This window comes from Eublepharis macularius, chromosome 5, assembly GCF_028583425.1.
Source record: "Eublepharis macularius isolate TG4126 chromosome 5, MPM_Emac_v1.0, whole genome shotgun sequence".
Lineage (NCBI taxonomy): Eukaryota > Metazoa > Chordata > Lepidosauria > Squamata > Eublepharidae > Eublepharis > Eublepharis macularius.
Window position 1 is genome coordinate 175,048,306 of NC_072794.1, and position 26,273 is coordinate 175,074,578.

Consider the following 26,273-nt stretch of genomic DNA (forward strand, 5'->3'; position numbering starts at 1 on the left):
GGCCCTTGGGCCTCCCGCGGGCGGCATCGCCGAGGGGCTGCAGCCGTTTGCCGAGGGGGCTTCTTCCCGCAGGCCGCCCGGCACGCCTGGCCCAGCAGCTCCTCGGGGCGGCCCCGGTGCTGGTGTTCGGGGCGAGGCAGAGAAGCCGCCGCCGCCGCCGCCGCGCCGTCTGCCCAAGGCCGGGCCACTTGCCCGCCCCGCGGCCCCGTCTCCGCTCGGTCCCGCCGCCCCCCCCCCCCGAGCGCCCCCCGCCTCCGCCAGCGGCAGCTCCCTGGCCGCCCCGCCCCGCGCCTGGGCCCCGCCTGCCGGGCTGCGCGCGCGGCGCTTCCGTTGGGCCGCGGCGGAGGATGGAGGCGGGCGAGGCGGCGGCGCTGCGGGAGCTGCGGGCGGCGATGCGGGAGGCGCTGGCCGGGCTGCCAGGTAGGGCTGCCAGGTAGGGCTGCGGGCGGGCGGCGCGCTGTGCAGGCGCCCCGAGGCGCGGCGCCCCTCTCCCCGCCTCTCTCTCTCGCGCGCTCCCTCTCTTTGCAGGCGGCGGAGAGGCCCGGCGGGAAGGCGGCGGCGGCGGCGGCGGCGGCTTCGAGCGGGCCGGTGTCTGGGACGCCCTCGGTAGGTGGGCGGACGGGCGGGGCGGGGCGCTGCCTGCGGGGCTGTGCCGGACTGCGGCGCTTCTCCCCCGCTTCCATTCTCTCTCTCTCTCTGTCTCCGCAGCGGCGGCCTGCCAGGCTGCCTCCCGGGCCGCCACCCAGCTGAGCCTGGCCGCCTCGGGGCCGGCCCGGGCCTGGCCGCCGCAGGAGGGCCGGGGGGCCTCGGGGGCCGGGCCGGGCGCCTCGCCGCGCCGCGCCCTTCTTCGCCCGCAGGAGCTGCAGTGGCTGAGCGGGGAGGCGCAGAGGTCGGTGCGGGCCGCGGGCGCCGCCTGCCGGGGGCTGCCGGCCGAGCAGGGCAGGACGCTGGGCGCCGCCGTGCGCCGGGCCGTGGCGGGCCTGGCCGAGGGGATGCTGCGCCTGAGCGAGGCCCTGCTGCGCGCCCCGGCGCCGGAGAGGTGAGGCCGGGGAGGTCGCGCTGGGGCGGGAGGCAGGCAGGCAGGCAGGCAGGGGCCCCGGGCGGGCGCCGGGCGGGCGGGCTGGGGGGTCCGGGCGGGGGTGCCGGGCCGCCGGCCGCTCAGCGCTTTCTCCCTCCGCAGCTCGGGTCCGGAGCGGCTGGTCTCCACCGGGGCCGTCTGGGAGGCCTGCGAGCGGCTGGCCGGCCTGCCTCGAGGTGAGCGGCTGCGGCGGGGGGCCGGCCGGGGCGCGGGAGGGCGAGGGCTGCCGGAGGAACCGGAGTCCGCCCACCCGCCCGCCTGCCGCTCTCTCCGCAGATAACCAGGCGGCCGTGGCGGCGGCTGTGGCCTCGGCGCTGGCGGTTGTCAAGGACGCCGTGGAGGAGATGGAGCAGGTAGGCCGGGCCTGCGGCAGGGCGCGCTGGAGAGAGCAGCAGCCCTGGCGCTCGCGCTTGCTGCGGCTCTTCCGGAGAGAGTGGTGCTCCCAAGTCCGAGCTGTGGTGCTCCGCTGCAGCCGCTAGCCAAGTGGCGGGGCTGCCAGTCCGCCCTCGGCTGCCCTGAGTGCCCCCGGGCCGGCCGGCCTCACACCCAGCTGCCAGCTGGACTGGGGGGTAAGGCCCACCCTGCCCCTGGCGCTGCTCTGAGTGCGGCACTCACCTGTCCCAAAGAGCGGCAGATGAGCACCGCGTGGCTCTTACTTCATTGAGCTCCAGGCAATCGTGCAAGGCCAGCCGGCAGGTGCGGACTGCAGCCCCACCGCTGCGCCAGAGAGGGGCCAGGGGCAGGGCCTTGGCTCGGTTTGGCATGTGAGCTGGGAGGCAGGCACTGGCGGCAGTCGCAAAGGCTCCAGGGGCAGAGGGAGCCGCTGGGCCTGCTCTCCTCGGTTGGGCATCAGCGGGCTCGCCTGATGTGCTTGTTTTGCCTGCCGTGGCTCGCCCTAGCAAAGTCGCTCTCTCCTCCACAGTCCATTCTCATTGTTCTCTTTTGTGGTTTCTGCCAGTGGCTGCATAACGTTAGAGAAGGGCTACTTTTATTTCGAGATGCCAGAGATATTGCCGGGGGGGGGGGGGCACTGTCTCCTGTGAGCTCCGCCTGCGAAAGTGCTGCTGGGGGGCAGACACCCTCCCCCCCGTCACTTTCGACTGCCTTCCTCTCCTGCCTTTGCAAGCAAAGAGCTTCCGTGGCAGTATTTAAACTCACGGCCTTGGCCTGGAGACGTCCCAGCCTGCTTAGTAGTCCTGCAGCATTGGAAAGGCAAAAGCCGCTTCCTGTCCTTCGTTGGGTCGAGGACTTTATAAATTTGTCAGCATTTGAATGTATCACACGTGGGCAGCAATTGTGTCTGGGCTTATTTTTGGATGGTTAGAAGCCTCTTATAGAAGCCCGTGTTTTGATTTTGCCAGTAGTGTTTTCTAGGCAGTGCTTTACTTTTCTGCTTTGCGTGAATAATTTTAGAAAAATTTAAAATCTCGGCATGCTTCGGCAGGGCTCTCTGAGCCAGCTTGTGGCCCTCCCCATAAGGGAGGCCTCTCCTTCTCTTCTGGCCTCTTTCCCGGCTTGGCCTGAAGCTGCCTGGGGCAGGAAGTTAGCAATAGGGAGAGAATCAGGAAGAGCAATAACGTATCAAATGTCGTGATATCCTAACGAAATAAAGTATTCATACAACAATTACAAAACCAATAACTAACAGTGCAATCCTAACCCTCCAGGCAGCGCCATCGCTCGTTTGCTGGTGTAAATGGGGCGGCACTGGACGGCACCCTATTGACTTTTGCAGGATAGTTCCGCTGGCGCCCGAGCGTGGCAAGGTGAAATGCAACAGCCCTTGGGAGGTCCCGCCCAACGTTCCCCCGACAACCTTGCTCACACCAGCCAATAGCCACACCCCTCCCCTCACATCCAGGCGAGGGAAAAGCAGTGACGCAGCCAATGGGGAGGCTGTGATCCCTGCCGCCACCTCCAATAGGCCCCCGTCAGAGGGTAGGCATCCCTGCCAGGGAGGGGGGCAGAGGTGACAGTGAAGGTCCAGATTGAAACCCCCCCTCGCCCGTCCAGCCCCCATTTCTGATGAGGCGCTCGGTGTGCCTGCACATTCCTGCTTCCACTGCCACCCCCAAAGAAAAAGATCCCCCCCCTGAAAAGTAGAGCCAGAAAGTTAGGGAGCTGATCTCTGTTGCCTGGGGAGCAGTTGTAATTTCGGGAGATCTCCAGCTACCACCTGGAGACCGGCAACCCTAATTAGTCCCAGGTTCCGGAGAAGCAGGTGGCGGGGGAGGTGGGGCCGTCAATGAGTGACAGGAACCACGTGGGAGGCCGGGAGGCCGTTTGGAAACGAGGGGAATGAAAAGCGGACTCAGACTTGCTGCCGCGCAATGGGAACACATCACTGCATCTCTACAAAGCGAGAGCGGGGACCGGACCTTGATAGCCATGTCCCAGTACTGGGGAGATGCCCCCCCCAGCATGAACTGAGAGACCCTCCCCATGCCAAGCCCATCCCTGCCTCCGCAAACACAACCCCCACCCCCTGGCAGCAGCTTTCCACCTGCACCGGCCAACCTATTCCTGGCTTATCAGATGCCAGCCGCTCAGCCTATCAGAGAATGAAGGTCCTCAGTGCCTCCCCCCTCCCCACAGACATTCATGGGCCACAGTTCAATTCCCACCCCTCTGCCTGACGTTTACATTGGGGGGGGAGGGGGCAGGGAGGCTGAGTGGAGTGCTGCTCGATATATTTGTGGGGATGTGCGATTGGAAATGTGTGACAGGGTGTTGGGGGAGGAGCTAAGGACAAAGTCAGGCATGCAAACACACCAGTTCGTTGTTGTTCAACTCGTTTTATTAAACTGGAAAAAGTGCCATTGTTTCTAGGCTGGAAAGGGGGCCAAGGCATTTCGGGCAGCCCTCCTTCTCGCTCCCAGGGGCGAGACTGAGATGTGGACTGCTGTGAAATATTGCTTCCTGGGCTGGATCTGAATATCACTTGCAGACGATTATTGGGGCGGGGGGGGGGGGCGCGAGGAGAAGGAGACATGCTCAGGACGTGCCTGCAAGAGAAAGACACACATGTGGGCTTTGCCTCGGTCCACGGCCGAGGCAAAGCCCACGCTCCAACATCTGAGGAGATGCGCATAGTAGAGAGCACCAACGGCAGCGACCAGCTGATGCAAGACTGTCTGGCGAGGATGCACTCTGCCTTGGGGTGTTTTTACCTTTAAGGGAGGAAATGAGCTGGTAGTTACAAACACCTGGTCAAGAGTAGCTTTCTGGGCAACTGCCTCTGGGGCGGGCAGGGGCGGCCACCATCGCCCCCTCCCCTACTGAGCCTCACCTGAAGAGGCTAGTGGTCAGGTGGGTTCAGGTGATGGGGCGGTTAGCACTAATCAGCGGGACGGGTTAGCCGTCGCCCCATCTCCTCCTCACCTGTCAGCACTCCCTCGCTCCTTACCGAGCTGGAACTTCAGAGTCAGGACACCTGCAAGGAAACAGGAGGGGCTGCTGTTAGTTAGCCAGATATTCCGGACTGTGCCCTTCTTCCCTTCAGCGAGTGCAGTTCTCCCTCTTGTCTTTCCAAGTCCCCAAAGTGCGCCCAATGCCTGCCACTGTGCGACCCTCCCCCCCCCCCGCCTCAAAGTGGCCACGGCACACAGCAAACGGGCAGAGATTCCTGCCCTGTGCTCACTTGCCTGGGGCGCGGGCAGCGCTGGCCGGATGTTTTACAGGGTGCATTTGCGGGTGATCGGGTGCGCCTCGTGCCACCACCGACGGAAGGGCATTTACGCGCACATAGGAGCCAATTCTGCCATCGCAAGCCTTAGTTCGGTTCCTATTCACTTTCCCCGCCCCCGTTAGGATTGCACTGTAATTCTTATTTCACCAATACACAATTCACCCCAATTTATCTTTGACCATCTTTGATCAAGAACGGAAACGGGACCCATAGTGAACCGGTCTGCCCGTTAGATGGTTTCTCTTCATTCCTGCGCACCTAGACCTGTATCTGATATTGATGGACTTTATGCACTTTATACTGTGAATTGTTAAAGAGCAATATTGAATGTTGGTTGTTGGGGGTTTTCCGGGCTGTATTGCCGTGGTCTTGGCATTGTAGTTCCTGACGTTTCGCCAGCAGCTGTGGCTGGCATCTTCAGAGGTGTAGCACCAAAAGACAGAGATCTCTCAGTGTCACAGTGTGGAAAACCCCCAACAACCATCGTTCTCCGGCCGTGAAAGCCTTCGACAATACATCAATATTGAATGTTGTTAAATGAGTGTTCATCAAATGTACTGTATGCACTAGCGCTTTATGTATAAGTCTAGAGGGCGGGAAGATTGTGTGTCCTATGTCATTGGTGGTGAATTGTGTATTGGTGAAATAAGAATTATTGATTGATTTTGTAATTGTTGTATGAATACTTTATCTCGTTAGAATGTCACGACATTTGATACGGTATGGGGCAGGAGTTTAGCGGTGCTTCCGGAGGCCTCAGCTGCACCCGGCCTCCCTTCCGTTAGAGCCCTCTGGACGGAACATGGACACTCCTTCCCTGGAGATCCCCTGTGTGTGTGTGTGCAGGCGCTGGCAGAAGGTGGAGATCCCGGCAGGGATCCACTGGAGGATGAAGAGATGGGCTCCGGCGGGGACAGGGATGTCTGCTGGACGGAGGCTGAGCGGCAGTTGCTTGGCCCCTGCATGGGACTGGTGAAGGCAGCCAAAGCGTGCCTGAAGAAACTGCTGGGGGCAGTGAAAGCCCAGGGCAGAGTGGACACTGCCGAGCAGGTGGCTCAGCTGGATGACCTGGCAGAAGCCGCTGGTGACGTCAGCCCCAGGTGAGGCAGCCGGGCGAGCCTTTGGGGGATGCTGGGAGGGGAGAGCGGCATTCCCGGCGAGAGGCGCGGAAGCAGGGCAGGGAGCCTGGGCGGGGGGGGGGGGGGGGGCTGGAAGGGGCTTGGGTGCTTGTTGTGATTGGACACATCAGACCTGTCCCGTCCTCTCCCTGAGGAGCGCGGGGAGGGGGGGCGGTCTCTTCTTGTCCCTGGAAGGGAGATGGGGCTGAGAGGAAGCAGACTGCCAAAACTGCCCTGAGAAAAGAGTCAGGGCTGCGAAGAAGATGTGCTTTTCCTTGTGTGAACACGGCCCTTCCCCTCATCTGCACACTCTCCCTCTCTGTCCTGTAGCGTGGACGAGTTGGTGCTCAGCACGTATCCTCCTGTGAACCAGCTCACTCTGCGGCTGAATGTGAGTAACCAGGTCGGGGGGGGGGGGGCTGGCGCTGGGCTCGGTGCCCCCTTCCAGTGTCTTCAGGGGAGGTCTTTCTCTGGGGGAGGGAAGGGCAAGCCACACGCAGGAAAACTCCATCCTCCATGAGAGCTTTGATCCTTGGGAGGGCTGCCACCTTGTCCTTGTTTCATGCCTGAATGGTAAATCTTGATCTCCAAGAAGATGAAAAGAACACGTTTTGCTCTCTAGAATGCTGTAAGGAGGTTGAGAAGAAGTGTCATTTCTATCCTTTCTCTATTTCTCTTTTTGATTCTGACCTCTTGTCAATGTTATGAGCGTGTTTTCAAGGAAGCATAGAGGTCTTTGTGGCAATGCCCAGGCCCTTCACCTATTGGGGTTTGTGGGCACCCGTAGAGTTCTGACACAGGGTGGTGGCACAACCACAAAGTGGCTGCCCTGGGATATGGAACCAGCCCCAAAATGTCAGGTTGCACATAACTCTAATAGCATCACTCATTTCAAGTAGAAGCCCTATTTAACAGAATGCTTTTTAAAATGTACAAACCCTTAAAAAATATTCTTCTGCATCCACATAGCTTGCTTTCAGTCACGCTTTGAAGATCTCAGTACTTAGTGGCACCCGCGGCCAAAGCAACGTTTCTAAAACAGCACAGCTGCTCAGATTTTGGCAGGCCAGTCTCAGTCCCTGCCGGGCAAAGGCCCCACCCAGCCACACCCACTTTCTAAAATCACTCAGGAGCCAGGGAAGGTGTCAGCAGGGCCCCCACGGGCACCGCGCTGTAGACCCCGCCCCAGAGGGCTTAGGAAAGCCTCCCGCCTGGCTGCGTTTGCTGTTCAGGATGCCCCAGCATCAGGCCCACATGGTGGGAGAGGGTTGTGTTCTGGCAGCCAAGCACCCTCCAAACGGTGCGTTTATTTATTTACTTATTTAGCCACTTTCTGGTGGCTTAGAATGTAAAAACAACAGTAATGAAGATACTTTTTTTAAAAAAACCCTGCGTCTGCTGGTAGGTTAGCGGTTGCTTGGATGATGGCAATTTCCCCCTCCTCCCAGGATGGGCAGCCTTCAGCTCCCCGGGGGCCAAGCAGGGAGGAACCCGGTGTTACTCTTCCTCTGATGGAGGAGTGGCAGTTGCTCAGATGGGGGCTCCCGGGGAAGAGCCAGGGCTCCACTTCCGCTCCATGACCCCAGACACAGCGCCCCTGACTCCTTGTGCCTAGCGGCAGTGGGGTTGCCAGCCAAAGGACCACACGTGGGCTCTGTTGGCGGAACAGGTCCCCTCCCTTTCCTTCCTCAGGAGGCCTCTGTGGGCCCCCCCCCGTGCCCCCCCCGCTTCTAAGGGCTGATCTTCAAGAACGGTGGGGGCTGTTGCTCAAAAGGAAAACTAGGGACACCCCCCCCCCGAATTGGGGAAAGTGCACTTCCAGTCTGAGCCTTGACCGGCTGCTTGCTTCGTCTCCTGCAGGCTGGGAAGCTGGCCTCGGTGTTGAAGAAGGTGCTGGAGATTGTCCGGTGAGTGGGGCGGGGCTCTTCGGGCGTCGTAGCTGCTGTGATTCTGTTGGACTCTTGAGGCCGTTGTAACGAGCCTTTGCCCGTGTCTAAAACTAAGCTTCAGCTAGCCAGGAGAAAGATGGAAAGCCGAAAGCAGTTAGTCTTCAGACCTGTCAGACAGGTGAAGTTCTTTGAACCACCTGTTTATCAGTACATGTATTTATGTATAGGGTTCAGTATTGCTTTGCAACTCCTTATCAAACACACAGACACCAGTCTAGAGTTTATTTCACTTTATTGAAAATACACCCTAGTTTTTTAATGAAGCAAGTAATCAAAATATAAATGGCTATTAATATGAATCCTATAAAAACAGAACACAGAAAGGCAATAAGAAATAAGTTTACTAACATTTCTTAATAAATCCTAAGTTTAACATGCTCAAAGTTTCTATGAAATACATAGGTAGAAATAGGTTCTCACCTAGATTCTCCCAAGAGATCTCTTCCATCAGTACCCTGCTTATTCTTTCTGTGTTTGCAATTATATACCTAATCATATGCAAATATTTAGGGTCCATTCACATGATAGCACAAACAAATAATGATTGGTTTGACACTTCACTGAATATTCATAATTTCATAGTACAGCCTTCCAATTAGTTAAAAAATTATGTCATTGTCTGATCTGCAAGAGAATACTATTAATCTCTGACAAGTGTGAAGAAAAAGTTAAGTTGGGCGATCACCATTGGTTGAATCTCTGATAGAGGAACATCAATCTCGGTAGAGTCCACTATTTTAATTAATTGTCAAAGGATGAAAGCACACCTGTTGAATTACCTTACACATAGAAAAAAATACACAGAAAGTTCATGCAAAGTTTAAAAGTTCATCTAGCGAATACAGGAGCTTGGCCTACTACTATTCAATATTGATTATTGTCATATGATCTTAATATATATTGGCATAACACCGTGTCTGCAGATTACATTCTGTTTATTTATTTAAAACATGCCATGCTGTCTTTCCACCCATGTGAGGCCTGTGAAGTGGTAAACACTTGAACAACATTCAAAATCTATACATTCAATGAAAACGTATGAACGCATAAAAGCAGAACACCCCATTTCGGTGTGTTCTGCCTCCAGGGCGCTCCCTATACTCAACTGTGATGGATTATGTTGAATCTTCTAACCCTCTTTTAATGCCATCTGTGCCACTGGCCTTTGTGGCACTCTGGGACCACGGGCACCAAAATTTAATCGCTGGTTGAGTGAAAAACTGTCCTTTTTTGCCTGCCCCCTGTGTATTGCCCCCCCACCACTACGGGTGAGGGAGAAAACATTCTGCTTTCTCCGTGCCCTGCTAACCCCTCATGTACAGCTTGTCCTGTCTGCTGGTGCCCCATGCTGAGCAGATAGTTCCTCAAGCTGTCTGCTGTGACCCCCGAGACCCAGTCTGAGTCACTTCAACTTGAGCGTCATCTGGCAGGCTGTTGCTCATTCACCTGCTTTGGAAAGATCCTCTTGAAATTCTTCAGAGTTCATCTCCGCTGTCCTGCGTAGTTTTGTGTTCTCTGCAAACTTGTGCACTTCATTGGTTGTTCGTTCCCAGTTCCAGTTTGTATGTGAACAAACAGTGCGTGTCTGAATGCTGACCCTTGGTGGACCATGGAGTTGTGGAATAGATTCTTGTCTCACTACAGATCCTAAATTCTGCTCTAATCAAGCTGCACTGGACCTATTCATCCAGATGCCCTAATTGTAACACCCCAGCTGCCTTTGGCTGGCGTATAAAGGCTCCGGGATCTCCATTCTTGCTTGTGTCTGAAGAAGGGAGCTCCTACTCTCACAAGCTCACACCCTGAAAGTCTTCGTGGCCTCTGAGGTGCCGCTGGACTCAAATCTTCCTATTCTACTGCAGACCACAACATCTACCCACCTAAACAATATAGCTCCCAACGCCATTAGTGCTCCCATGTGCCAGAGGTTCTTAAGTGTGCCATGCTTGAGTGGCTCCAGCCCTGTGAGCTGCCCTTACAAAGGGGAATAGAGAAATTCATGAAGGGCCAGTTTTCTCAACAGCTGCTGCCCATGAGGGCTGAAAGAAGCCTTCCCTGGGCAGAGGCCGTGCCCCCCTGCCTGGGACATTACTGGAGGCTGCAGCCTTCGGGACCTGTAAGGGGGGAGTTCTGTCTGTGAGCCTCTGGGGTGGCCAGAGGGTCTTTGGGGCATGATCTTGTACTTGGGAGGAATTTTTTGCTATGGGGTGTCAGATGAGTTTTCTGGAGGCAAGCGAGACAAGACACGGGTAGCGGGGGGAAGAACCAGGAGCTGCAGGGAGCTCTGTGGGGCAGTTTCTTGTGGCTGGGGTGGGTCCTGCACGTGCACCCAGCTGTTCCTAACTCCCTCTCCCCCCCCCCCACCAGGGCCAGCCACGTGTGTGTTCCCTCTGAAGAGAGCTGGGTGCAGTTCCTCGCCGGAGCAATCGATCACAATATGGACAAAATCAAGGACTTCACGCAGGGGGCACTTTGACGTTGCGCGTGGGGGGCACTGAGGACTTGCCCCACTGCTTCTGTGGGTGTAGAAGAGGCAGAAGGTTTCCCGGGGGAGGGAATGAAGCCCGGCAGGCCAAGCGGTTCCTGGGGGCTGGGGAAGGGTGTGTGTGTGTGTGCTGCGCCCAGCCCTTGTGCAGGCAGTGGTGGACCCCAAGCAATAAAGAACCTCTGGAGCCACGTGGGCCTGTCTGGTGTCATGCGAGGCTGGAGCCAGAGGCGCCCCCCCCCCCAGGCTCTGAGCTGCCTCGGGGCAGTAATGAGGTGGTCTGCTTCACGTGCCTTTCGTGGGAAATGAGCAGTGCTGGAGGGGGCTGCTCTGGGGGTCAGGCCTCTGCTGCAGGCCCCGGGTTGCCTGGGAGTTTGAGAGGGGCTGGAGCAGGCTGAAGGGCTCGGAGCTGCCTGCTTGCACAGGCTTCAGGTGGAAGGGGGGGCCTGGGCCCAAGCCCCCCTCCTCGGCGCGTGCTGTCAAGGGCCGTTGGGCAGGCAGGTGTGCCTTCTTGCGCTCCTCTGGGTGGAGAAGCTGCTCCCACGTATTCCCACCCCACCCCACCGCCGCCATTGGAAGCAGTTTCATGGGTGGGCGTTGGCCTTACTGTGTGTGCCGCAAGCCAGGTCTTCTCCTCCAGCTGGGAAAGGGCCTGATGAGGGCTGACAGCAGCGTACCCCCGCAGCCTGGGTATGGGGTGGGGAAAGGGTGGGCACAGTCAGTCACCAGTTCCCTGCTAGATTTCCAGTTCGCTGACCCTGACCTTGGCTGCCTTTTCTGACGCACCGGCTGGATGCTGGTGCCTCTGCCTTGGGTGGGCCTTGTGCAGCCTGCCTTCAGGGTGCCTTCGCTTGCCTGTCCATCTCCCCCGTTTGGCTGGCAGCAAGGGATTCCTTGATCTCTCTCTCCCAGCATTTGCCTGTGAAGGAGAGGGCAGGCACTGCCCAGGCCTGGCGCTCACAAATCCTTGTCTGAACTGGTGGGCAGGAGGCTGGACTCTAGCTCTGGGTGCAGGGGTATGTGTGCGCGTGCTTGCGCCTCTCTCTGCCGCACAAGCTGCCTGCCTGCGAGTTCCACTTCAGTTCACCTTCTGCACATGACGGGGGGGGGGGGTCCCATTTCCCACTTCCCACACAAGCCATCGAGGCTGGGATTGACAAAAATGTGTTCGTTCTGTTTTAACGGAGAGTCCAGAGGATGTTTGCTGGCCCATCACACATCTCTGGGGCTCAGTGCGGTTTCCCCATGGCTTTTCAGACCTGGTTTGTGGACCCTTATTTTTGGGGTTTGTGGCAGGAAAGCCTGCAATGGGACTGGCTGCTGAGGTGGTGGGTCACGGCTTGCTCTTGCTCTGTGGCCTGGCACATTTTAAAATGCCTGGAAATGCTGTCCATGCCCTGTTGTTTTCTGATGACCAGTGCAAAGAGGAAATGTTCAGTTAAAATACCTGTTTTGTTATGGGGGGTGGTGGTAATTCTTTCTTTGATGAATTTTTAAAAATAATTACTAGAATTTCTGTTAATGCTTAAGGGTGAAACTGTTTCACCAGATGAATAATTAATTGGTTACACTGAAGTGGGGTGGGGGTGGGGGAGAAAGCGCCACTTCGTAACTTTTTGTGTTTAAGTGTAATGGAGGCTGTTCCGGAGAAGGCGGAAGAGAGCGGAACAGCAGCGTGATCCTGCCGAGCCGAGCAGGGTAGTGTCCTGGCTGTACCAAGAAAGGGGGGCACCAATGCAGCCCTGTAGGTGCCCAGCTGAGTGCAGAGATGGGGGGGGGCAGGGGGCCACCAGCTGGTCTAGTTGGTTCCCAGCGACCCTGGACCCAGAGCAAGAGAAAGGAGGAGGCAGCTGCCGGGAAGTGCCTGCACGTGCCTGTCTCAGAATGCAGGGGAACATAGAGAGGCACCCCCCCCCCGCCCCCCATTGCCAGTAAGGGCTCATCCACCCATCCGGCATTCTGCGCTGAGTGGGAGGGAAGTGTGGTGTGTGCGTGGTGGCCAACTGCCGCTCTAATTCTGCCCCATCACAGAGCAGGACTCCTTCAGCTCAGCCAAGGGCCCCTCTAGGCACCTGTGTAAAGAGGCAGTGCTGCCAGGCCAGGTAAAGATGCCCAGGTTTATTCGTGGGGGGGGGGAGGTGGGGCAAGGGTCCTCAGTCCGTCCTCCTTCAGCTGTCGGCTGCGCTGGGGGCCACCTGCAGCTGCTTGTAGCCCTTGATGGGGGGGAAGTGGCTGCTCCTGAGGGTGACGTGGAGCTGCTGCTGCCCGCTCTTGTAGGGCGTCAGTTGGAACTTGATGCTGCCTTTTTCCTGGGCTTTGAGGGTGCCCAACCTGTAGGGGCCAAAGCAGGTGAGTCACCGCCTGGTGCCTGCTCCGGCTCTTCCCTCCCAGTGCTTGCCTTGGCCCTTCCAAGAAAGGGGATCTCCCCCTCCCCACACACACACACAGACACCCCTGTTCCTCAGACTGACACAACAGCCGCCAACCTCCAGAACACTTCAGAACCACCCCCCACCGCCATGCTCCCGTCTCCTCTGGTCATTTGTCCAGACTTGAAAACTTACCTGGAAGAGCAAATCAAATGCGCTCCTAAAGCAAAACGTTGGAATAGACCTCGAAACTCATCAAGGACGTTCTCCCACCCTGGCAGGCAGGAAGTTCTGGGCTTAGAGGCAGGACTGGGGCAGGGAGGGGTATCCAGCCCCCCCCCCATACAATGGCTGGTTAAAGGAAATGCTGCCTTAAACCTGCTTGCCAAAAACACCATCCTCTTTTTGTAAAGGGAAGGGGCCCTTTCGCTACAGCAGTGGCTCTTAAAATACACAGGGAGCCCTTGCTGCTCTTTGCAAGGTATCCAGGGACAGGCACTTAGGCTTGGCTGGAGGCCTCTCTGGGATGAAGCCCCCCCTCCCCCACCAGAAATGGTGTCCTTTTCAAAAGAGCTGACCTAGGGAAGGCCCACCGAGTCGCTCCTGTGGCTCCCCCAGACCTCTCACCCTGGTGTGGGTGTGGGAGTGCCTCAGTCACAGGTGTTGGAAACCTTCGTTGTAGCATCAGGAGACAGGAACCTATTTTGGGAATAATTGGGGGCCCAGCCAGCCTTGCAGCTAGCAAAAGCACCGACTGACCACCTGACTTATGGGGGCTCCTGCTCAGAAATGGTCCTTGAGCTTTTGGTGAAGGGGGGGTGAAGCATAGGAGCTGAATGGAGCAAAAGCTCTGCCTGAGATACCCCCAAAATTGCAGGGACGGGCTGAGCCTGCCCACACAGCAGGACCGATGCTGTCATTTGGGCTACCTTGCCCCCACTAGCTCTGCTGGGGGTCTTGAGTGTGAGAGGAGGGGGCTGCTCTGTGGGTGACCCAACATTGGACCCAGAGAGAGGAGCTGCCTCCCGTTTGTGGGGAGAACCCCAGAGGTCCTCCTCCATTCCCAGCTTCTGGCCACTCACTCGATCCGGCCTTGGTCCTTCACCAGCCCGCTGCCTTCCACGGTCAAGATGCAGCCTCCCACAGGCTCAGGCAGGGGGTTGACGAACTCCACGTGGAGCGGGAAAGGCTGGTTCACCACGACGGGCGCCAGAACCTGCAGGGAGGGATGCAACAGCAAGGAGCTCTGAGGCCCAGGCTGCCGTCACGGGGCCCCATCCCTGCCTGTGCCGAGGCGAGGGGCAGGCAGGCACTGGGCAAAGGGCCGAGAGATTCCTTCCCAGGCTGCCTCGGAGCTTTTGCATGGACACTCATGGATAACTTGCTTTAGGAGAACACGTTTGCAGCTATGGAGTTGGGTGTCATCAACTTGCAGACGACACCCAACTCTGTATCTCGCTATCCAGGTCCCTACAGGATGCCGTAGAAATCTTAGATCGCCGCTTGACAGCTGTGGTGAAATGGTTGGAAAACAACAAATTGAAATTGAACTCAGACAAGACAGAAGTGATGCTTGTTGGGAAGGCAGAGAACTTGAAGGATACTGTGCTCCCCCCTTTCAATGGAGTGCGTTTGACCCTTGCAGACTCAATTAAGAGCCTAGGGGTTATACTGGATCCAGCGTTATTACTAGAAAAACAAGTCAGCAGTAAAAAATGCTTTCTACCTCACTCTAGCCTGGAAGACGGCTTCTTATCTCAACACGGCTGACCTGGCCACTTGGCTCCATGCTATGGTAACATCAAGGCTTGGCTATTGTCATGCTCTATACATTGGCCTCCCATCTAAGTTAACTAGGAGGCTCCAACTGGTGCGAAATGCTGCAGCTTGACTGTTATCAGGAGCGAGCAGGAGCTTGAACATCTCTCCCATCCTACAGTCACTCCATTAAACTAACTAGGAGGCTCCAATTGGTGCGGAATGCTGCCGCTCGACTATTATCAGGAGCGAGCAAGAGCTTGAACATCTCTCCCATCCTAGTCGCTCCATTGGTTACCCATCGGCTACCATGCTCAGTTCAAGGCATTAGTTATTACATACAAAGCTCAGCAGCAGCCCGCACAAGGGCTTTCTCTGTGGTGGCCCCCGCCCTGTGGAATAGCCTGCCTGAGGAGGTCAGGACTGAGCCCCCACTCAAACAATGCAAAACCAAACCATTCAAAAAGGCTTTTTCCTCAAATGTATCATAGGAATGGGGTCTCAGATGCTTCGCTAATGAGTTAGGGACCATAGACTTCATCACTATATTGCCTTACATATTATCTGCTGCTTTAAATATGTATTCCTGTGTACCACCAGTGCGCCGTGTTGTCTAATGTTAGTCCTAGAATTGATTATGTTCTGCTTCAGTATTTTTACTACTCTGTGTTGGACTCTTGCTACTACCATGTCTTTTAAACTTGTATCTATTTACCCTATGGCATTGTTTATGGAAATGTCCTTGATACTGATTGTCCTAATCCCATACTGTGCAATCCGCCTTGAGTCTCAGTGAGAAAGGGGGACATAAATAAATAACCTAAAAGTCTCCCGTGGGAGGCCTACACGAGATGGGCCCCTGGAGGTGTCCAGAGACTGTGCTGGAGTCCGCTGGGCCTGGGGGGGGCTTTCCTAAAGTGTGTCCTACGTGCCAGACTGGAAGCTCGGGGCAGTAGATGCCATGGGGGGGGGGGGAGACTGCCAAGGCCATGGTGAGTGGGCAAAGCCAAGGAAGCCGTAAGAGGCAGGAAGCAGCGATGCAGACCTGGCTCGGGCAGCACAAATGCCAGCTGACGGCAAGGCAAAGGAAAAGATGGTTGCTGAAAACAATTAGAATGCCATTAAAGAACACGGGAAATGGGAAAACAGACGAGGAAGAGGCTGGACTTCCAAGAGCCAGTGAGTGGTTTAGTGTCCGACTAGGGGGCCTGGTGTTGCATCCCAGGTCTGCCCTGGAAGCTCTCCCGAGGTGACCTCGGGCCAGGCACAGCCAGCCTAGACCACCTCGCAGGGTTGTCAGGACCAAATGGGGGCGAGGAGACTGGCGTCAGCTGCTCTGAGCCCCCATTGGGGTGAAAGGCAGGGTCTAAATAAATGCTGTGCAGTGGCACGTTCAAGTGTCCTGCGGGGGGCGGCGGAGAGTAAAGCCCCCAAACAGGATAGCGCTGGTGAGGGGCGCCCCCTGAGGCCTACCCACCTGAGGCCTGGGCAAGCTGAGGAACTGCCCGTCGCTCCCGGGGGCAAACACACACGGGCCTGCAGAGACGTTTCACCCCAAATTAAATTGGGAGGCAGCGGGGTGTAGTGGTCCCAGCGTTACACTGGGGAGATCCAGATTCCAACCCCGCTCTGCTGCCATGGAAACACCCCGGGTGTCCTTCGGCCATCCCGCTCTCGCAGCCTGACCCACCTCACGGGTTTGTGAGGATAAAATGAGAGGTGGTGCAGGCTGCGTCGCATCCCCATTGGGGAGGGGCGGGGGATAGACATGAAATAAGCAAGCAAATAATTGCAAAAATTGCTGGCCTTCAAACGACGACGTGCTGGTGGCTAAAACCGGCCTCCCTGCCAACCCCCTGGGAAGCAGCAGGCTGATCAAAAGGCTCCAGGGCCTGACGCCTCTTCGGTGGAAACTAGGGTTGCCAGCCTCCAGGCGGCGGCTGGAAATCTCCTGGAATTATAACTGGTCTCCAGGCAACAGAGATCAGCTTCCCTGGAGAAGACGGCTGCCTTGAAGGGTGAACTCTATGGCATTATACCCCACCGAGGCCCCGCCCCTCCTCCAGCCCCGCCCTCTCCAGGCTCCTCCCCCCAAATCTCCAGGAATTTCCCAACCTGGACCTGGCAACCCTAGTGTCAACGCGTGGCAGCCATTTCTAGCGAGAGGATTATTAAGCGCCTGGCCGAAGGCACCGGCTGACGAAGAATCCGCCTGCCCTGCCCAGCACCAAGACGTCATCACTCGGGGGGGGGGGGGTGGCCTGCGTGGGCGCTTTCTGGCTGGCCACTGGGGGGGAGCAGGGCGATGGGCCTGATCCAGCCAGGCCCCTCTGGGGATGTGTGGCCAGGAGGGGGCCTCCTGCCCCCCCCCCCCGCTGCACGCCTGTGTTTGCACCTGCCAGGAGCCCTCCAGCTGAGGTGCTCCTCTGGCCTCCCCCCCCCGCCCCCCCAGCCCGCCATGTGAGCCGCATACGCTGAGCGTGAGGGCGGGGCTGGCCATGGTGATGGTCTTCTCCACCAGCGTCTTCTGCCAGGTGGTGCTCTCCTCTGCGATGGCGATGACCTGGACTTGCTTGTCTTCCACCAGGTGTTTGCCGTACTGCCCGTAAGAGATAATCCAGGAGACGCTCTTTTCTGCAAGGCAAGGCCCACCTTCAGGAGCCCGGCCTGGAGGGAGGAGGCTGGCCCCAGATGCTGCCCGGCCAGCCCCCTCCTCACCTTCTCTGGGGCCGAGGGAGAGGTAGTGGGTGTCCTGCCAGAAGGGAGGCCGGGGCGTGCCGTTGTGCAGCACCAGCTGGGTGCTCAGACTGATCTTCAGTTCCTTGCGGGCAACTTCGAGGTTCTGCGCAAGCAGCATCAGGTGCAGGTCCTGCCCGATCTCCGGACTCTCCACCAGTCTGAGCCGGAGGGAGAGCTGGGCCTGGCTTGCGCTGCCTGCCGGAGCAGAGAACCTCGCCACAGGGTCCGGGCCGGCAGGCAAGGCCCCTGCCGGGGAACCGGCTGAGCCAGGCTGCCGCCGCTGGGCAAGGGCCTTCTGGAATGCCTGGCGCTCCTCCAGGGAACCTGTGCGGGGGGAGAGGGGGAGAGGACACGAAACGCCCGCTGGCTGGCGGAGTCCAAGCAGGCCTTGACCTCGGGCCTCGTCCCGGTGGCCCCTCTCTTTGAGCTGCCCAGCTCGGGGGCCCACTCCCCCCCCCCCAGTGCCAGCTCCTCTGGTATTATGGAAGGGAGCAGCTCTCCCAGAGAAGGGCGTTATTTGGGGGGGGGAATGGGGGGCCTGGTTGGTGGTTTTAACTGTTTGCTGTCAGTTTTCTGTGAGCTGCGAGGTTGGAGGGAGGGAGCAGCTCAGTATTTTAGAACATCATAAATAGGCAATTCCGGGCACAAGGCCAAACTCGTGAATACAGGGACACGATCCAGCGCAGGAGCAGGAGAATGACTTAGCCTACTGGGCGAGAGGCAGCCTTACGGTCAGGCCAAGCAGCTGGTGGCGTCCGGGTGCCATGGGCTGCCAACCTCTCGGCGAGACCAGGACGCCTCCTGGAAGTGCAACTGCTCTCAGATCACAGATCGTTCTCCTGGAGAAAATGGCAGCAGCCCCCTGCCCAGGATGGAAGCCTTTTCAAGCAACCTCCCTAGGGAGGCCTGGCCCAGAAACTTGGCACTCGCCTCTGTGGGCCTGCGCTTCTCCCCCAACCCCCCCCCCCCCCCGCTTTCCTTCCCAATCTGCACATCTGGCCCTGTCGCATGGGGGCCCTCAACTTGATCAGCACCTGGATTGCCCAATTTGCCAAAGCAATGGAATATGGCCTTAAATGATATATCCACAGAAATGACGTTTCTGTGGATCTTCAGCTGAGAAACTTATTCAACAACAAAAATCATTTTTTTTAAGGGGGAGGCACTTGTGAATTTCCTGAACTGTGCAGTGGGTTAGACTAGATGACCTCGGAGGCACCTCCCAACTCTATGATTCTATGACCAAGTCAAGGGTCTCACTGCTGTTTCTCGAACGTATGCTTCTGAGACTGAGCGTGTCCCATTATTCGGCTTCTGGGGAGGAAGTCGTCACTCGTAGTAATCTTGCATTAGCACATTTGCTGGTTTCTGAAACTGCTCATGGCCTTTTTAATTTTTTGCCTGTTCTTGGAGGCTAATTCACGGTCAGCAGAAATGCCCCCCCCCCCCGCCCTTGCTGGAGCTAAAAGATGTATTACAGTGTGGGAGGGACAAAAGCCCGCCTCTTGCAACGCCACGGATTGAGGACCTAGAACTTTATCAATATTTGAACATAAGGCACACAGACGGCAATTTCATATGGACATTTTTGGATCTCTGGAGACCTTTTCTAGATGCCTCTGTGTAGACCTGCCACTATCGTTGTCATGCTTTTTTGTCTATTTCCTTTCAGGTTTGTTTTAACTTTTTAATTTTTCTTTAATTCTGTGTTTGACTCCAGGGTGATCCTGGCAGGACCGCCCCCCCCCCCCCGCCCGTAGGCTGGGCAGTCCCTGCATGCCTTTCTGCACAGCCCTTTGGGGCTCAGTTGGCTGCATGCTCATGGGGACAGCGTTGTCTAGCGGTTAAAGTAGCCGATGGGGCCCGGGGATGGGGACGGGGACCTCGCAGGGAATGAAACGAGGAAGGAAGGGCCCCGTGTGCCACCGAGTCCTGCTTGGCGGAAGGCAGGCAGGTTGCAAGCGGACCAGAGAGAGGGAGAGACCTTCTGGGTGCTTGTAGGCGCTGGTGATGTCCTCTCGCTCCTCACTCCCAATGTGTTTGGTGCTGATGTGCATCCCAATGGAGTTCGTGTCCCAGTGGATCTTCTCCTTCCTCGTCCCGTAAAGCAGCCAAGCAACACGATCCGCATTCACCATCGAGAACACGAAGGGGGCATCATAGAGGTGCTGCGTGTCTCCTTCCCGGATGGCGGCGACGGGGGCTGGACCACAGCAGTAGAGTCCTGTGGGAGGAGAGAGCAGAGCAGAGCAGAGGGACGGAAGGGGGGCGTCAGAGCAGCAAAGGTGGCACTGAGCCCCCCTGCCCAGGGGTAGAGATGGGCACTCACCACTGCTGCGTTCCTGGGGTGTCGCATCCAGGACCTGCCAGCCACTGTACCCCGCGGGCAGGTCCCGCCTGGCCATCCAGCACTCATTCCACACGTGGAAGTTCCTGCAAGAAACAAAGCCGAGGGGCACGGCCGGTGGCGACTCCAGGCGCAGGGAGGTGGGCCAGGAAACCACGTGGCAGGTGCCTGCCCGAAGCCCCCCAGCCAGGGAGTGGAGGCGGGGTGGGGCAGCCCTCTGGCTCAGAGCAGCTCACCCTCAGCCGCTGCTCAGATGGGGGCTTGCACAGGACAGACTAGGGTTGCCAACTCTGAGGTGGGAAATTCCTGGAGTTTTGGGGACAGAGCTTGGGGGTGTGGGGATTGGGAAGGGGAGGGACCTCAGAAGGGTACAATGGCATACAGCCCACCCTCCAAAGCAGGATCTCTGCAGTCGGGAGACCCAACTGTAATTCTGAGAGGTCTCCAGCCCCCACCCCAGAGGTTGACAACCTGAGGACATACTTTGCATGCAGACTGCCCCAGGGTCCATCTGGGCTGCCTCCAGGTAAAGACGGGATCTTGTGGGGGTTGCAGAAGACTTCCTTTCGAGTGGGAACTCGAAGAGCCACTGTGTGTCCTGGAGGGGAAGCTCGCTAGAGCAGTGCGGCGTGGGCCTCAGGAGCGTGGCTCTGTGGGGCCCTGGGGCATTCAGTGGGTGAGGAGACAGAGGACTTGGGGTATGTCCCTCCCAGCACCAGAGCAATGGGCGGGCAGGAGCCCTGTCCTCACCAAACACTGTCCTTGCTCTCCCGGGGCAGGAGTTGGCCTGTCTTGTCATAGAAGACGTCGATTACCAAGTTTCCGTCTGTGTCGTGACCCGAGTTGAAATTAGTCACCACACGAGTCGGGATCCCCAGGCACCGCATCACTAGGGAGGGAGCACACTGAATCACGGCAGTGCCTGGCTAGACCCCTCCAGCATGAGCTGACCCACAGACCAATGGCGGGTCACACGTCTACTGGAGCAGGCCCGCAACAGCCGACACCCCCCCCCCCCGAAGGAAGAAGCAAGAGTGCTGAGCTCTTTCCGGCAGGCGCCAGAGACCAGTGATCTCAGCCACTCCCAGCTGGCACCACAGAGGCCTCCCAAGAGCCAGGGATTCCTCGGCAGCCACACACATCAAGCACCTTTGGCGGCTGACCAGCATCTCCCCAGCATGGCCACTCACAGCCACTGACCACCCAGCCCCCGTGAAAATTTGGCGCTCATGAAACTGGCCCACGCTGGACACTCCGCCACGATTTCAGGAGGAGTTGGGAGTGTCCCCAGTTGTGCTGGGTGGGCATCTTGGAGCAAAGAGGGCCCCTGTCTCCTCACACACGCAGGTTCCTAGGGAATCGTCTGGACTAACCCCCCCCCCCGCTGCTCCCCTTTCTACCTGTTGAGAAGAGCTGCATTTTAAAGTGAGGAGGAAAGCGCAGCCTCACATGCTGCAATCCGCACCCCTGTTCAGCACAGCACTGAGAGAAACAGAAGCCCGACCAGAAAAGTCCAACAAGATCACATTTGGCTCTCAAAATGGAGGGCTTAGTCAAAAGGAAACTGAAAAGGAGAGTAAAGCGCGCTGAAGCCTCTTGGAAGATACGTAGAAACTGCAGCAACAGAAGCTCAGACAGAATGTGCACCGCAGAGGAGGAAAAGCTCCACCCAAACACGTAACCAGCTAGTGCAAAGAAGCCGTCAAGGGCAAGGAGGGTTCCCTGAGGGCGCACGAGGTCTGCAGCGCCCAAGGCCCTCTGGCCAGCTGATGGCTGCAGGATCAGACCCCTGGCCATCCAGCCCGTCTTCCCCCGGAGGCAAAACGGGTAGCCCTGGAGGGCCCACAGAGAGGGCAGAGAGGCGCCTAGCACGGAGTCTCGCGAGCTGACTGCCTCTGTGTACGGAGGTTCCCTTTAGTCACCACGGCTAGTAGCCACTGAGGGACTTCCTCTTCTGTAACAAGTGGAAAGAGAATTGGAGGATCGTCATGCTAACGACCATTGAGAGAAAAGGCCAGAATGTCTTTTTTAAACGAGCAGTAGGACCCAGCCAAAGAGCAGCAGGGGTCTGTTATAAAATGAACGAACTGTGTTGGTCTTGACGGGAGGAAATACTGGAGAAGCAGTCCCAGCAGGACTGCAGTGTTTGGGCGGGGCGCCTAAAGAACGGAATGAAAAAGAAGCGAGGGAAGATGGTCCAAGGCCTCAAAGGGAGCAGGTGGGTAGGTCTGGATGGCCAACACCACAGGCGCAAGGCTCTTAGGAACGCCAAGGCGCACGTCACAGCTGCGAAGACCCAGAGGATGAGCCCACCCTTCATTCGCAGCCATGCGGTCTAAGTGGAACCTCCACGTTCAGAGGCAGTCCACCTCTGAAGAGCAGCTGCCGGGGTGGCTCTGGCCTCTTGGCCAGTGACCTTCCGGGGGGGGGGCTGGCTGAACAGCCTTGGGTCTGAAGCATGACCCTTGCGCTGCGTGGACCTGCATTCCCAGCTCCCACAAGAGCAGCAAGGGCTGCTTCCTCAGATGCACCCCCCCCCTACCTGTGCACATCACAGCTGCGAAGACCCAGCACTGCCCGTATCTGACCGGCTGGCCTCCAGAGCGGTGCCACTGCCTGAGGATAGCAAGGCTGCTGCTCCACTCGGTCGGGCGGACCCCCCCTGAATAATCTTCACTCCAGTTGCCCAGCAGGACCCCGTTATCATCGTTGCTGTTGATCTGGAAGGACACCGAGGCACAGAGGAGATACGACCCACCACCCTTCCACGGGGTGGAACACAAAACACGCACGCACACCGGAGTGGGGGGGGAGCAGAGCTGCCCTTCCTGCCAGAGGGGGCAGGCGCGGCCAAAGAGAAGGATGGAGGGACGCTGGTGCCCCAGCTCTGAGGTGCAGCTGGACGTGACCCCCGGGACGCCTGCTCTCCTCCTCCTGGCAGTCAGCCTGCCCAGCACCTTCCGCCAGGAGGTGACCTGCCTCCCCCACCTCATGTGCTAGCAGGAGGCTCTGCACATGCTCACTGCTGGCAGCTCTCACCATTGCACTCAGCACCCGGCTGACATAGGCTGCGCTGCTGCGTAGGGAGCTATCCCTGGCAGGGTCGCGCTGAAAGTTCAAGCTTCTGTCCAGGAGTTTCAAGGCGATGTCCACAATGTCTTCCTCAAACTGCAGAGGGAGGCAAGAGAAAACTCAGCTGTGGCCCCTGCAGGGATCGCATGCTGTCCCGCCTGCCCGGCCCCCTGAATCCAGCAAGCTTAAAACTGAGGAAGGAAGAAGCGGGGGGGGCGGGGGGAGAGACTGGACCTTTAGGCTACAGGGCATTTCCTGGGGAGTCACCAATCTAGAGGGCCACTAGAGGCCAGGAGCCAGCAGAGCCCAGCCCAGCCCAGCCCAGCCGCCTCATGCTAACCCCCCCGGGGGCCACGAGGTTCAGACCACCAGCAAAAGCAACAGGCGCCAGCTGCTCGCCTACTCCTGCCCTGCAGTCAGTCGGCAGGAGGGAGCCACGAGGTGAGTGAATGGGGCTCCCGGCGGGCCCTGCTGAGCCTCTGCACCTCTGGCTTGTCGTGCCACCAGGGCTGCCCCACCGGGCTTGTTCCAGGGCCATTTTCTTTTCCCAGCCTACTCTTGTCGGGGACTGAGGCATCACGGGCAGGAGCAAATGCATGCTGTTACGCCACCACATGAGGATGCAAAACAGGCACTGCAAGCATAAGGGCTGGTGGAAGTGGCACAGGCTGGCTGCCTGCCAAGCCCGCCAAGCCTCCTTGCTTTGCTTGTGACCTGCCCGCCAGGCCCCTTCCAGCTCTATGATTCTTGTAGCCAGTTCATAGCTGACATGCCACGGCGTATGATGAGGGCCACTTCCTGAAGCGGCTTCAAAAGGCCTCTGGGCCCGGAGGGTGACATGGGACCTCCAGGCACTGCAGTTCTGACAGCTGGTAGTCCAACTGCCGGGGAAGGGTTAGGGTTAGGGACCCTAACCCTAACCCTCCGTCCTCCGCTTGGGCTTCCCAGAGGCATCCGAAAGGGCGCACCTGTTGGGCAGGGCACTTTTGATGGGAGCTGCCACAGCAGGGCGCAAAGGGGAAGTCCTGCCTCACCAACCTTTTAGAGTTGGGTAGGAGGGAAGGTCCTCTTGGGGTTGAGGGGTTGGAGCCCCTTTCCTAGGAGGCAAGGCTGAAGAGTCTGGGGTACTCTGGTGTGGAGGAAAACTGGCCCAAGGGGGGCAGGGCCGGGCAGGGGTCCCCAGCAAGGTCCTAGTGGGTGCCAGGGGCCCCGCTGACCCCTTTCCTGGCACCCGCCAAGTGTTTCAGAAAGGAAGGGTGAGCTTTTGCCCAGCAGGGCTTCTGACTGGCCATAGGAGATCGGATGGGCTGAATGTTGCTTCAGCAGCTGCTGCCACTACGAGGGCCAGAATGACCCTCGAAGTGGCAGCAGCTTTTAAAAGCACCACGTTAAATGGAGCTTTTCTGCCTGAAAAGTGAATTTGCGGTAGGGTAGGAGCTGCTGTGAGCCTCAGCTCACTTCTTCAGATATCTCACAAAAGCTCCTACTCTACCACAAATTTTATTAGGTCTTATAGGTGCTACTGGACCCTTACTCTTTTCTTGCAGTGCAGCCTCAAAAACACGGGGGGGGACGACAATGTGAGGATTATAAGATGATGCCTGATGGGCGGAGAAGGTGGGCGAGGGAGCGTCTACTCCCTCCCCCGTAGTGCTGGAGTTCAGGGGCGCCCGGGCGGTGTTGAAGGGAAACAGGTTCGGGACAGATAAAGGAGGGCAGTCCCCGCCCGCCCGATCCGGCAGGAGAGGCTCTCCTCGTGACCTGCTCAGGTTCTTGAGAGAGAGCCAAAGGGCAGAGCGCCAGGTGGGCGGGATGGGCATGAAGAGCAAGGGCCCCTCTGGGGCCTTCACCCCCTGGATTCAGCCGGCCCCACTGCAAGGTGACTCTGGGCAGGGGTGCAAATGATACCGTGGACTGGCAGGAAAGGCGGAGGGGAGTGGGGGGGCATCCTGCTCCTCTCTCCCACCAGGGTCAGCATCTCTCCTCTGGCTGGCAGTGGCTCTCCAGCCGAGGAGGGCCTTGGGGTCACCTCCTGCCTGCTCCCCTGAGCCAGAGAGGGAGAGGGGGGGATGGAACCCGGGACCTCCTGCCTGCCCAGCGGAGGCGTCAGCGCTGAGCCCCAGCCCCTCCCCCCCCGCCCGCCCGCCGCCGGTACCTGGCCGTAGTTCCAGGGAGACGGCCGGATCCAGTCCCTGTTGCCCTGGAAGATGATGCCCTGCTCGTTCAGGACGTATTCCCGCCTCTCCTCCTCGCCGGCCAGGTAGACGTCATCCTCTGGGCAGTGGAATGGAAGGGGGGCGGGAGGGGGGGTTCTGGCCCAGGCGCCTTTGGCAGAAGCCAGACCCCTCCCCGCCCCGGCTCCGTTGTCAAGCCCCCCCCCCCAGGAGGGCTCACCCCTTCGGGATCCTGCAGCGCCAAGAGCCCCCGGGGCACCGAGCGACTGCGCCTCGCCCTGCAGCGCCCCCTGCCCTTCCTCGCCCGACGCCTCCTCGGCGGGGGCTGGGGGGCTCCCTGCCCGGCGGGCTCTGGGCGCAGCGGCCGCTCCCCCGCGGCTTTGTCCCCCGGGGCGGAGGGCTCTTGCAATGCGCCCCCGCTGCGCCAAGGCGCCCGGCGGAGACCCGCGACGAGCAGCCAGGCTCGGGCAGGAGCCGGCGGGGCGGGGCGCCGGGCCCCCGCTTGGCTCTCCCGAGGCGGCGCCTGCTCAGCCGGAGGCTCCGTCTAGAGGCCCGCAGGCGCCCGCAACGGGAGGGCTGCCGGGGCCGAGCGCACGCGCGCCCCTTCGGGAGGCGGGAGGCGAGGCCGGGCCTGGACGTGGCGTACCTGGGCACCAGGCGTTGAAGAGCAGCAGGAAGTGGCCCAGGCGGTAGGCGGCGACGCGGCCCTGGCCGGAGTCGATGTGGATGAGCAGCTGGTAGCGCCCGAGGGGGGCCCCGGCCGGCGCCCACACGGCCACGTCGGCGGAGCGCGGGCCGCTGCTGGAGACGTGGCCGGCCCGCCAGGCGCTCCCGGCCGCCGGCGGACCCTGCTCCAGGAGGAAGACGGCCCGCGTGCCCGCCCGCCGCTCCGGCTGGGGCCCTGCGGAGAGGGAGCGGGCCTGAGCGGCGAGGCGGAGGGCCGCGGGCTGCCCCGAGGGCCGCCGCGCTCCCGCCCCGTCGGGCAGGCGCCGAGCAGGCCGCCAGCGAGGGCCGGGCCGGGGCCGCTCTCGAGCCCCTCCAGGCTCCGGCAGAGAGACGACCCGCGGCCCCGCTCCGCCCGCCGCCCCGTGCTTTGCTCTCCAGGCAGGGCTGCGGCCTCCTCCTGCGCGGAGGGGCTCCGGGGGCGTCGCGTCGGGCTCACCCGTCTCGGCGATCAGGTGGACGGTGTCCGCTCCGGGCAGGTAGCCCCTGGGGAGGAAGTGCAGGCGGAGGGCGAAGGCCTGCCCTCTGCGCACGATCAGCCGCTGGGTGCCGATCTGGGCCGTGCGGTGCTGCCGGTTGTTCCCGCGGCTCTGCCAGTCGATGGACGCCACCTGCAGCCCTGGGGGAGGGGCACGGCTGGGGGTCTCTGCTGGACGCCGCCGCCGCCGCCCCTGAGCGGCCGCCGCCCCTGGCGCCCCGAGCCCGTTTCCTTCGGGGGGGGGGGGCTCCCTGCAGGGCTCCCCCAAAGACCTACCTTGGTCCATGCTGCTGCC

General features: G+C 59.2%; 2 protein-coding genes across 4 annotated transcripts; one reads left to right on the forward strand and one right to left on the reverse strand.

Moving 5' to 3' along the window:
- The first annotated feature begins 342 nt into the window (after positions 1 to 342).
- CCNDBP1 (cyclin D1 binding protein 1) lies at positions 343 to 15,164 on the forward strand. 2 transcript variants are annotated; one of them, XR_008597053.1, is made up of 10 exons: positions 343 to 420; positions 529 to 606; positions 709 to 1,039; positions 1,181 to 1,254; positions 1,355 to 1,431; positions 5,466 to 5,866; positions 6,215 to 6,275; positions 7,745 to 7,791; positions 10,201 to 12,420; positions 14,154 to 15,164. XR_008597053.1 is itself a non-coding variant. In XM_054980185.1 (9 exons), the coding sequence occupies exons 1-9, from the start codon at positions 348 to 350 to the stop codon at positions 10,307 to 10,309; spliced, it is 1,104 nt and encodes a 367-aa protein (XP_054836160.1). In that variant the 5' UTR covers positions 343 to 347; the 3' UTR covers positions 10,310 to 11,429. The 2 variants fall into 2 exon arrangements, 1 of the variants encoding a protein (XP_054836160.1); XM_054980185.1 differs by lacking the exon at positions 14,154 to 15,164 and having other exon boundaries at positions 5,613 to 5,866; positions 10,201 to 11,429.
- On the reverse strand, positions 12,410 to 26,273 carry LOC129330191 (protein-glutamine gamma-glutamyltransferase 5-like). Of its 2 annotated transcripts, none has more exons than XM_054980180.1 (13): positions 26,255 to 26,273; positions 25,940 to 26,119; positions 25,424 to 25,678; positions 24,759 to 24,877; positions 22,571 to 22,699; positions 22,074 to 22,251; positions 20,282 to 20,420; positions 19,514 to 19,617; positions 19,169 to 19,408; positions 17,164 to 17,508; positions 16,919 to 17,079; positions 13,770 to 13,903; positions 12,410 to 12,649 (listed from the first exon to the last, which is right to left on the reverse strand). In XM_054980180.1, exons 1-13 carry the CDS (start codon positions 26,262 to 26,264, stop codon positions 12,487 to 12,489), a joined length of 2,157 nt encoding a protein of 718 aa, XP_054836155.1. In that variant the 5' UTR covers positions 26,265 to 26,273; the 3' UTR covers positions 12,410 to 12,486. The 2 variants fall into 2 exon arrangements, with proteins under 2 accessions (XP_054836155.1, XP_054836156.1); XM_054980181.1 differs by lacking the exon at positions 12,410 to 12,649 and adding an exon at positions 12,934 to 13,386.

Bases quoted from the DNA above. Each gene is read 5' to 3' on its own strand.
- CCNDBP1 (XM_054980185.1), top strand. From the start codon at position 348: ATGGAGGCGGGCGAGGCGGCGGCGCTGCGGGAGCTGCGGGCGGCGATG. The intron at 421-528 runs GTAGGGCTGCCA...CTCTCTTTGCAG, and splicing joins GGCGCTGGCCGGGCTGCCAG to GCGGCGGAGAGGCCCGGCGG. The intron at 607-708 runs GTAGGTGGGCGG...CTGTCTCCGCAG, and splicing joins CGGTGTCTGGGACGCCCTCG to CGGCGGCCTGCCAGGCTGCC.
- LOC129330191 (XM_054980180.1), bottom strand. The intron at 24,878-25,423 runs GTACGCCACGTC...TCCACTGCCCAG, and splicing joins CTTCAACGCCTGGTGCCCAG to AGGATGACGTCTACCTGGCC. The intron at 19,409-19,513 runs GTGAGTGCCCAT...CTCCTCCCACAG, and splicing joins ACCCCAGGAACGCAGCAGTG to GACTCTACTGCTGTGGTCCA.